The 11,871-nt window shown below is 37.5% G+C and overlaps 1 protein-coding gene across 2 annotated transcripts; it reads left to right on the top strand.

Moving 5' to 3' along the window:
* The first annotated feature begins 4,048 nt into the window (after positions 1 to 4,048).
* On the top strand, positions 4,049 to 11,151 carry LOC125865799 (protein transport protein SEC23). Of its 2 annotated transcripts, XM_049546057.1 has the most exons (7): positions 4,073 to 4,224; positions 4,303 to 4,363; positions 4,545 to 5,132; positions 5,490 to 7,310; positions 8,231 to 8,347; positions 8,427 to 8,498; positions 10,625 to 11,151. In XM_049546057.1, the coding sequence occupies exons 3-7, from the start codon at positions 4,653 to 4,655 to the stop codon at positions 10,760 to 10,762; spliced, it is 2,628 nt and encodes an 875-aa protein (XP_049402014.1). In that variant the 5' UTR covers positions 4,073 to 4,224; positions 4,303 to 4,363; positions 4,545 to 4,652; the 3' UTR covers positions 10,763 to 11,151. The 2 variants fall into 2 exon arrangements, with proteins under 2 accessions (XP_049402006.1, XP_049402014.1); XM_049546049.1 differs by lacking the exon at positions 4,303 to 4,363 and having other exon boundaries at positions 4,049 to 4,224.
* The last annotated feature ends 720 nt before the right edge of the window (positions 11,152 to 11,871 follow it).

The following is an 11,871-nucleotide window of genomic DNA, read 5'->3' as shown; positions in this document are numbered from 1 at the left end:
AATTATGATTATATAAATGTCTATTATGATGAATGTTAGATGTGTTGATTTACATGGTCTATGATCCTGGAATGCAATATATGTGAATCATGCATGATTGTGATATTATGTACATGCTTATGAATACTTTGAGAGGGAAGTGTGTATGATGATGATGTTGTTTTTGTGTCATTACAAAGACAATTACACACACACACTCTATGCATAAACATGATTATGATGTATCAATGGTGTTAATTGAAAGTATAGTTCTCATATGCACCTTTACACATTATTATGCATGAAATGTACATGACCATGATGATCCTATAGTGTTAATTGAAATTTCATTCTCATGCAAACACATGATCATAATGTGAAAGTTTTCCTCACATATTAATGAAGATTCTAAGGTTAAAAGTCCATTATCACCTACTCGAATCTATGAGTTATTTTATGAGTTGGGTTGAACGAAGGGTGAAATACTCCTTCAAACATGTAAATCCAATTCAAAGACTAAAATAAGTAATTTTGGGAAATAATGTTTAGCACCGAGTGGATATGGAAAGTGAGGTAGAGGCCCTTCCGTCAATACAAGAGGTCGGGTCCTTTAAATTATTCTCATGAGATGGAAGCTCCTCCGTCAATACAAAAGGTCGGATTTCTAGAAGCAATCTCCCTATCCCATAATTATGTGCCCACATAGGTCTTTAGCTAGTGGATCTACCTAAAAGCTAATACATTTAGTTCTACCTTAGGCAAGTAGGACACCTTCTTTCGGTGTGGAGTTACACGACACCAGATTCTATGTAGCTCACATGGTCTATGTCGGTTAAGGCTATCTTTCCTCCATGAACAAGAAAGTGAGTTATGTGTTATGGTTCCTCAAAAGGATTTACTTAGTATGAGTGGTGTTATGGGATGTCATTCATACATGGCACAAGTAGACTTTAAGAGTAGCCATGGTGTGTTTCTCTTATTTTTATAAACTATGAACATGAAACATGAACTATGACAAATGACTCATTAAGAAGACCTACTTAGTGTGAGTGAGGGTATGGGACTTCACTCATACATGGCACAAGTAGACTTGTAGCAATGGTGTGGTTTCATTACATTATGATGGGTTATGAATTAATGCATGCTCCATTTGGATTGTTGTTATGATTGACTTTCCTTGACATGAGCTAATGAATATGCATATTTCCTTGTCTATGAGTATTAACTATGGATGAGACTAATGTATGATAAGTATGAGCATGATGGTTTAAAGGTGGTACTTACTGTAGATAGGGTTATGAGATCCTATCTATGCATGACACAAGCATAACCTAGGGTCACTTATGTGATGGTTCCATTATGATGAGGTGGTCTTGGTATTTGACTATGTATGTATACTATGCCTTATGAATGTTGATGCTTGCATTATGCCTGTGATTGGAGACTATATTTATGACTATGTTGTTGTACTCTGCTATGATGAACTATTTATGAGTTGTCTTATTAGTATGTTCTCCAACTATTTTCCAAGGAAGATGTTCAAATTGGCATATGCATGGTTTCCAACCAAAATGTCCTTTTAGCATGTTTTCAATGATTTTATGCATGGCTATCATACTTAGTGCATTTTTGTACTAACCCCATATTTCTACATTTTCTATAAGTGTAGGGTTTGGCTATTGAAGGTGGTCTTCTATTGATTCAAGCTTGGGATACGTAATCCCCTTTGCTAGTTAGTGAGTCCTCAAGAATCGAGGATGAGTATCTTTACTTAGTAGTTTCTTTTAGTATTTCATTTAAGAGCTATTGTTAGGGTCGTGTCCCTAAGTTTTAGATTTCGATTGTATCTAGATGGCTAAATGAGACAAAGGTCTAGTCTTTCATTCTCTTTTATGAATGACGTCGATTGTAAAGAAAATTTTTAATTCTACATTATTCTATGAGATTTATGTTTATGATATACTAAGGGCTTGTATGCGGCCCCTTCAAGGTCAAGTACGCTGTGTTACGTCTAGGGGATACCCCTGGGTCGTAACACCAACTCATTAACGGAGATCCTCATAAAGTTTTTTCAGAAAATTTTCTTAGGTGCTTCGAGGCGCCAGATCCATATGCTAACATATGAAAAATTGAAGATTTTTGTGTATTACATAAAAATGGCCTGTAAACGCGAAAATATGCATTAAAAATGGTGTGAGTATAATGTGATGGTTCCCTAACCCAGTTCGGAGGTCCTCATAAAATTTTTTGGAATTTCTTTTTATGCTCCGAGGTGTCACATCCATGGGCTTATACACACGAAAGTTGAGAAATTTGTGTCATTCTTAAAAATGGCCTATAAATGCGAAAATATGCGTTCAAAAAATGGTGTGAGTATGTATATGTGGTGGTTCCCTAACTTATTACGAAGGACCTCTTAAAGTTTTTTCAGAAAAAAAATTTGGATTCTCTGAGACGCAAGATTCATGTGCTAATACACGAATAATTGAGGAATTTGTGTAATTCCTAAAAATGATTGTAAATATGAAAATATGCATTAAAAATAGTATGAGTATACGTGATGGTTCCCCAATTCAATACAGAGGTCTTCATAAAGTTTTTTCAGAAAAAAAAATTGGGTGCTCTGAGATGCCAGATCCATTGGCTAATACACACTAAATATCGAGGAATTTGCGTAATTCTTAAAATATGACTTGTAAAGGCGAAATATGCGTTAAAACAATGGTATGAGTATACATGATGGTTCCCCAATTCATTACTGATTCCTCATAAAGTTTTTTTAAAAAATATTTTTAGGTGCACCGAGGCTCCATATCTTTGGGCTAATACACACGAAAAATCGAGAAAAATTTGCGTAATTCCTAAAAAAATAGCCAATAAACGCAAAAATATCCGTTAAAAATGTGTGAAGATACGTGATGGTTCCCCAACTCATTATGAAGGTCCTCATAATGTATTTCAATAAAAAAAAATGGGTGCTCCAAGGCGCGAGATCCATAGGCTTATACATACGAAAAATTGAGAAATTTGTGTAATTTCTAAAAAATGACCTGTAAATGGGAAAATATGCGTCCAAAAAAAAGGTGTGAGTATACATGATTGTTCCCAAACTCATTACGAATGTCCTCATAAAGTTTTTTCAGAATTTTTTTTTGGATAATTTGAGGCACCAGATCCATTGGCTAATATACACGAAAAATTGAAAAATTTGCGTAATTCCTAAAAAATTGTCTGTAAATGCGAAAATATGCATTAAAAATTGGTGTGAGCATATATGATGATTCCAGAAGTCATTACGGAGGTCCTCATAAAGTTTTTTGAGAAATTTTTTTAGGTGTTTTGAGGCGCCAGATCCATGTGCTAATTTGCGTAACTCCTTAAAAATGGCTTGTAAATGCGAAAATATGCGTTAGAAAATCGTGTTAGTATATGTGATAGTTCCCGAACTCATTACAAAGGTCCTTATAAAAAAAATTCAGAAAAATTTTTTGGATGCTCTGAGGTGCCAGATCTATGGGCTAATACACACGAAAAATTGAGAAATTTGCATAATTCCAAAAAAATGGCATGTAAATGCGAAAATATGTGTTAAAAAATGGTGTGAGTATACGTGATGGTTCCCGAATTTATTACAGAGGTCGTCATAAGTTATTTCAGAAAAAAAATTAGGTGCTCCGATGTGCCAGTTCCATGGGCATACATACGAAAAATCAAGGAATTTACGTAATTTCTAAAAAATAGCTTGTATATGTGAAACTATGCATTAAAAAAATAATGTGAGTATACGTAATAATTCTCAGACTCATTATGAAGGTCCTAATAATGTTTTTCAGAAAAACTTAGGTATTTCGAGACATCAGATCCATGGACTAATATATACGAGAAAGAGGATTTTCCTTAGTGAGTTTCTTTCTTCGGTGTGCCATGAAGCAGCGAGCCACGTGTGAAAGCGGCCATGGATGCCTTCGTACCACCAGCCAATCACTACAAGCCTCACTGCCACCTAGGACATAAACATTAAAAATTGCTTAATATTTTTAATTGAATACCCCCACGCGCACTAGGTGACGCGCCATCTGTTACTCCTCTTAGGTGAAAACTTCTCGCTCACAGAGAGAGAGAGACCGAGAAAGAGAGAGCGACTACCGGTTACTTTCCCCGTCTTTGGGGAATTTTGAAACAAATCACTTTCAGCTTGATCTTCGCTTTACTGGGACCAAAATCTCTGCATCAATTCATCATCAGGTATGTGAATTTCTCTACTGAAAATGTAATTTGGGGATTGTCCTCTTTACCAATTGTGTTATTTTATCGCTTTACTAGATTTGATATCCTGGGAAAGGCCTTATCTGGGTAAATCCCGACTTGGGTGTGAGAAATTCTGGTAAAATTGGTATCTTTGCTGTTTCATTTGGCGATTTTCATTTTCTTTTCTTGAATTTAATGCATTTTATATCTGTCTTCTGTGGTTTTAAGATGTGGGGTTTTAATTTTATCCTCCTCTATTAGTGTTTCTTTTTGTAGATTTTAACTGATAGTTGTTTTGCCAATTTTTCTTGACCTAGAACCTCCGGGGAGATCTTGGATGTGGCTACGGAGGGTTGGTTCCTTTTAATCCTCTAGATTCTTGGCTTGATTTTTATCTTGTTTGAGCTCCTTTTAATGCCATTTTGATGGCGAAGCGACCTGAATCATCAGTTGGATACTCTGTTACCATTCCACCCCCTCAGCAAGGGACTCAGTCACCTAGACCTGACACTGTATTTAGTCCTCCTCCTTTCCCATCATCCTCAGCAGGTCCTATATTTCCTCCACCAATTGTTCAACCAAACCAGATTCCTTCGCCGTCTATCAAGACTCCCAATTTACCATCACCTGCTAATGGAGTTAGAACTGGAAGCCCTGCTCCTCATCTAAGCACCCCACCTGGTCCTCCTGTGTTTTCGTCACCGCTACAACCAGCTGCAGTGCCATTCAGAACTTCTCCAGCTACCCCTCAGCCTATTGCGTATTCCTCTGCTTCATCTCTGCCCACATCATCACCTCCCCAGTTTTCAAATGGGTCTGTTGAGCTGCATCACCAAATTTCTGATGTTACTGAAGATTGGACACCTGCTGCAGAATCTCCAAATGTTCTATTCTCGGCTCACAAGGTATCCCTTTTAAGTTCTTATTTAAACTTGTTTCTATTGTAGTGTTATCCTTATAAACCTGATAGTAACTTATTTCACTGTGAGTCGTACTTTAAGAGAGGCGGATCTCATATTTATGATGTTCTTTCTCTCCGGAAAGATACTTGATTGTGAATTTTAATATTTTCTCCCTGTCCCTTAGAATAGTTGCAATGAGGATCTTATTCTTCTTCTCTGAAACATCAAATTGCAGGTCATTTTTCAATTTGATCTTTTAATTCTAATATCAACTATTACTTTAATGTTAACTCTCACTGGATGTTTCTGTTCACATTAGCCATTTATTCTTACTTATGATGATTGACTTTTCTTCTGAAGGTGTTGAAGCAGAAAAAACTTGCAAATATTCCAAGTCTAGGATTTGGTGCATTAGTTTCCTCCGGAAGGGAGATGTCACCTGGTCCGCAAATGATACAACGCAATCCCCATCGGTGCCATAATTGTGGCGCATATGCAAATCTTTATTGCAACATTTTACCTGGCTCAGGTCAGTGGCAGTGTGTGATATGTCGTAACCTCAATGGAAGTGAAGGGGACTATATAGCTTCTAACAAGGAAGAACTGCGCAATGTGCCAGAACTATCATTACCTTCAGTTGATTATGTCCAGACAGGGAACAAGAGGCCTGGTTTCTTTCCAGTGTCTGATTCCAGAGTGTCAGCACCAGTTGTTCTTGTAATAGACGAGTGCTTAGATGAACCTCATCTCCAGCATTTTCAGAGCTCCTTGCATGCATTTGTGGATTCTTTGCCTCCAACAACAAGACTGGGGATTGTCACATATGGCAGCACAGTCTCTGTATATGATTTTTCTGAAGAATCAATTGCATCCGCTGATGTATTACCTGGTAACAAATCACCAGACCAGGAGTCTTTGAAGGCATTGATTTATGGGACCGGGATATACTTGTCTCCTATGCACGCATCTCTTCCTGTTGCACACTCAATATTCTCATCATTGAGGCCATACAAACTGGATATTCCAGAGGCTTCTAGAGATCGTTGCCTGGGTACAGCAGTTGAAGTTGCTTCGGCAATTATTCAAGGTCCATCAGCGGAAATGTCACAGGGTGTTGTTAAAAGGCCTGGTGGGAACAGCAGAATTATTGTTTGTGCTGGTGGACCAAATACATGTGGTCCTGGATCGGTTCCTCATTCTTTCTCGCATCCAAACTATGCTCATATGGAGAAAATTGCATTGAAGTGGATGGAAACCCTAGGTCGTGAGGCATTCAGGAAGAACACAGTTATTGACATATTATGTGCAGGCACATGTCCAGTAAGAGTGCCTGTCCTGCAACCTCTTGCCAAGGCCTCGGGGGGTGTACTTATTCTCCATGATGACTTTGGCGAGGCTTTTGGTGTGAACTTGCAGAGAGCATCTGGGAGGGCTGCAGGTTCACATGGTTTACTTGAGGTCCGCTGTTCGGAGGATATTTTTGTTAGTCAAGTTATAGGCCCTGGTGAAGAGGCGCATGTGGACAGCAACGAAGTGTTTAAAAATGATGATGCTCTTGTCATTCAAATGCTAAGCATCGAAGAAACACAAAGTTTTGCATTATCAATGGAAACCAAGAGAGACATTAAGCGTGATTTTGTGTATTTCCAGATTGCATTTAAGTTTTCTGATGTCTACCAATCGGATATCACCAGAGTCATCTCTGTTCGGTTGCCTACTGTGGACAGTGTTTCATCATATCTTCAAAGTGTTCAAGATGAAGTGGCTGCTGTTCTCATTGCCAAGAGGACACTTTTGAGAGCCAAGAATGCCAATGACGCACTTGATATGCGAGCCACGGTTGATGAAAGAATCAAAGATATAACAAGCAAGTTTGGTTCTCAAATGCCCAAATCAAAGCTCTATCAGTTCCCGAGGGAGCTCTCCTTGTTGCCCGAAGTCTTATTCCATCTTAGAAGGGGGCCGCTTCTAGGAAGCATTCTTGGTCATGAAGACGAGAGATCTGTGTTGCGGAACTTGTTTCTGAATGCAGCATTTGATTTGTCCCTCCGAATGGTGGCTCCTCGCTGTCTGATGCATAGACAAGGTGGCACTTTTGAGGAACTACCTGCTTATGACCTTGCTATGCAATCTGATGCAGCAGTTGTTCTTGATCATGGAACTGATGTCTTCATTTGGTTGGTAAGCAACTTACCTCTTTCTTTAGAGTGCCATCAAAGAGCTTGTATTTAGCAAAAGTAGTAAATCCTATAATTTTTCTCTTTTCTTGTCATTTATCCTTGGTTAGCTCATGAATCTTCATGCTTGGCTAAGAGCTAATATAATGCACTATTTATTGTTATCATGAGGCTTTTTTTTGTTAAGTGATAGCCTTTATTGATGTCTCGCTATGAAGGTGCTGGAGTTAATATAACAGATGGTGCAGAGCACTGATTTGTGCTGAATATCACAGGTTCACTTTTAGGAAGTAAAAAGGAATAAGCTGTAAACTATGGATTGGACTGGGCCACACTATGCAATGAATCTAAAGAACCTTCAGGATTGTCATGCCCCGGGAGTTACAATACATAGTAATTAAAAAAAATTAAGAAGGGAGGAGGCTATATTAATCCTCGTAGGTGCATATATATTCTCTGCTTTTCTTTGAATTAATCATTATTAATGATTGTTAGGGTTTACAAGGAGGATAAGCAAAGAGTGGCTTGAGTTTTGACTAATATCTTGTAAAGAATCTTGATTTTTCTTAGTGCAGTCCAAATAATAAACACGTCCACGTTGATCTTGAATTTAGAACCTTCTTTCTGAAATCTCTGGTTGAGATCAACTTCCAAGTAGAAGCCGAATGCACCTGAATATTGACTTTTATGTGTATATCTTCATGTCTGTGCTTCAACTGCTCTAGATTCATATTGGATGCTACTTTGAATGAAGTGCAGTGTAGAGATTTCTGTTTTGTCAGCTTTTTCCTATTTCAAATTATTGCAGTCATATGTCACTTGTCAGACTGACTTATTTGAGGAGTCATGTGACAGCTTTGAACATGAGAATTTTATTCTTTTCGTTCCATTGATTTTTCATTTCATTTCACCGGATATGTTCAGGGCGCGGAACTTGATGCTCAGGAGGGAAAAGGTGCAGCAGCATTGGCAGCTTGCAGAACTTTAGCTGAAGAGCTCACGGAAATGCGGTTTCCAGCTCCTCGGATTCTTGCATTCAAGGTAATACTTGTTTCCGAATCTAAGACTGTTCATTCTCATATGACGGAACAATTGAAATTTAAATTTTGGTGCGTCACAGGAAGGAAGTTCTCAGGCTCGATATTTTGTTTCCCGGCTGATACCGGCACACAAGGACCCTCCTTATGAACAGGTAAGTGGATTTCAACTTATGCCTGTCATTAGCCACTTTCAGGTGCGATCTGTTTTTATCATTTCTGTTTAACAGACTATTTAGCGGCAATGAGTTATTAAGCTATGATTTGAAAGGACTGGTCTTTCCGGAGCAGTATAATCTGAGATTCTCTCTCTCTATCTCGGGTTTAGGAATTTGATTTACAAAGTAACTTAAACCTTGTGTTGTGGTGACCAGAAATGAAATCAAGCCAACGAACAAGCACAAATAAGAGTTACTACTCGAATTACGATGCAGAGGAAAGCATAATTTGTAGTAGGAGAAAAATCTTTCCAGCTTAGAGCTATGGAGAAAATGTTGTCTGGTATTTTGATAGAAGTAGTTATGTCAGCAGATCTAGGTAGATAACAGAACCTGGGCATACAATATATTGGAATTACCATTAGAAGGAACCAGAAAGCTATGCGGAAGATGGGGGATATCAATGCAATTGTAGGGACATTGTTGTGCAAATTTCAACATGTAAAGAAGACTGTTTGAATAGGAATCTTATTAAAAAGGACTCATCCGGATTTGTGGCAAAAGATGGAGGATTTGTGGCTTAGGTCGTAGGTTCAAGCCCCACACCACACAAAGCGAAGCCTGGTATATAAGTGGAGAAGGGTAGAGGGGCAGGCCCATCATCCACCGAGTTTAGAAGGCTGTGATTGGTCCAAAGGGCGGGTCACAGATGGATTTCTCGGTTNTTGTAGGGACATTGTTGTGCAAATTTCAACATGTAAAGAAGACTGTTTGAATAGGAATCTTATTAAAAAGGACTCATCCGGATTTGTGGCAAAAGATGGAGGATTTGTGGCTTAGGTCGTAGGTTCAAGCCCCACACCACACAAAGCGAAGCCTGGTATATAAGTGGAGAAGGGTAGAGGGGCAGGCCCATTATCCACCGAGTTTAGACGGCTGTGATTGGTCCAAAGGGCGGGTCACAGATGGATTTCTCGATTATCAAAAAAAAAAAGACTCATCCGGATAGGAAATATATGAAGTAGAAGAAGAATTCCCGAAATTAATCATAACTACGGATGTATTAATATTGCTATGGAACGCTATAATTTGTGGTGAAAGGATCTCACCAGTGAAAGGAACTAGCACAACAACTGATAATGAGCCATCCCATGTAGCAGCTTTGAGAAATGGCCACAAGACTGTAATAACTATCAAATTGTGGTTGAAGAAAGCTTATTAAAACGGAAAATGAATTTCATGTATAGATGTTTTGAGAGTGGGTTGGTGATAATGTGATGAAAGCCCCCTACTCTTTGTAAATGCAAAGATGGGCTGGTGTTCCCTTTTTTTTGGGTGACGGGAGGGGGTATTTTATCTGACTCTGGGTAGATGGTAGTTTCTCTTAAAATGTTTGTCCCTACTATCAAATGTTTGTGGCCTCGTATCACAATACCTTGAAACTATAAAGGACTTGCAGAGAAGATCACATACTTTTAGAATTTAATATGTTAAAGAAATCTGAGTTGATTTCTTGATATTTTCTTTTCTGTTTTGGTAAATTGCTCTCATTATTTCTTTATCTACCTTTGGTTGTTGGCTGCTTGGTAGAAGTGTTGATAAACCAAGTTGGTTAATTTCATCTGTAGGACTTCCATAAATAATTCCTTATAGAACTCATTGACCAACACCTACCCTACTTTTACTATTTATTTGGCATTTCCATTGCTATTCTTGTGCTCTGAACACTGAAGAGCCCAACAAAATGTGTTCCCTGTCATGAACCTCTTAACCAGCCACGGCTGATGCTGTCTTAAATCCTCCTTTCATTATTCACTGCTTTGCTTGCCATCCCACTCTGCACCTTGTCCCCTGTCCTATAAATCTTTTGGATCCACACTGCATATTTTTGTTGTTGAAATAAATATTTTTCCTCTCTGTTCTGACTGCAATGACATAGTGGGTTATATATCAGATGGTTTTAATTGGGGAAAGCAGAATTGAACATTCAGACAAATTTGTAACTTAGAGATCTTAACTGCTTCTTGCTTATTAACATTGCTGAGTTTTGCCCTGTTACGAATTTCAGTTCTGATACATTAAAAGTCATTCAAAATTGTAACTTTGCTCAAATGATTTTGCAGGAAGCAAGATTCCCACAGCTTCGGACTTTGACTGCAGAACAGAGAACGAAGTTGAAAAGCAGCTTCCTTTACTTTGACGATCCCAGTTTCTGTGAATGGATGCGGAGTTTGAAAGTTTTGCCACCTGAACCAAGTTAAAGACCGTAATTGAACGTTTAGTGGCAAATCTTCAAGGAGCAAGTCCTGAGAGTTGCATTTGGATGTACTATCGGGTCCAATGGCATAAACACATAGTTGGGTCGTGGGTGACAGAGCCTCTTATCTCTCAACTTTCTGCTGATTCCTGGTTATCATGCCAGGAAATGGAACTCTTCCATTGTGATCCCTTTCTGTATGAAGTGGAAGTGACTGAATTCTTTTGAAATAAAAATTCACTTTTCTACCTACTCCTCCTACCTTGTGATAAATTTTTTTCCAGTGAAGAGAAGCCAAAGGGATTATACATTTTTTGAGTGATTTGTAATGATGTAGAACAAGTTTGCAAGTTGGTTAGCAGTTAGTACATAGTTGATGTTGTGAATTGGTTATTCTCTGTAGACAATAGACATAAATGTAGCATTTCTTTAGTACACAATGAGCTTCTACGGTACTTTTTGCTTCAGTTTAAGCTTGCGTTGGTACATGCTATATGAAATCGTGATTTCAAATCAATATTTGGACATGCAATTTGAAATTATAATTTCAAATTAGTGAACTTGTTCGCGCTTTGCACGAAGTGAATGGTCGTTTTATAAATTTGTTATTAATTAAAAATGTAAAACTTGTTTTTACTACTATAGTTCTTTTAAGGATTTTTTAATATTATAAAATATTATTGATGAAAATTTATCGTTTTGCTAATTCCTTTTTACTTTGGAGAGGTAAAGTAAAAATTTAAATTTGATTAATTTTGAGCTTTAGTCTTTTATGTTATTGAATTCTAAATTAGTAATGTGTATTTATTCAATGAAATTTATAGAGATCAAAGTTATTTGATTGAACGAACACACTACTATGTCCCTACTTTCACAGAAACAAAGAATATAGAATGGACAGAAGTATTGATCAATAACTAATAGCGTCATGAAAAATATATAATGTATTAATATGAGAGAGAGATCTTTTAGCAAAAGAAATAATTTAAAAATTCAAAAATGCAAATAAAATTCTGTTAAAAAAAAGCAATTCTTATGAAGTCATAATAATTAGTTCATAGAATAAACAAATAAAATACAATACAAAGAATAGAAAAAAGTAATTTGACGAAA

This window comes from Solanum stenotomum, chromosome 1 (genome assembly GCF_019186545.1).
Source record: "Solanum stenotomum isolate F172 chromosome 1, ASM1918654v1, whole genome shotgun sequence".
NCBI classification, from domain to species: Eukaryota; Viridiplantae; Streptophyta; class Magnoliopsida; order Solanales; family Solanaceae; genus Solanum; species Solanum stenotomum.
This window is presented reverse-complemented; position numbering and strand designations above follow the sequence as displayed.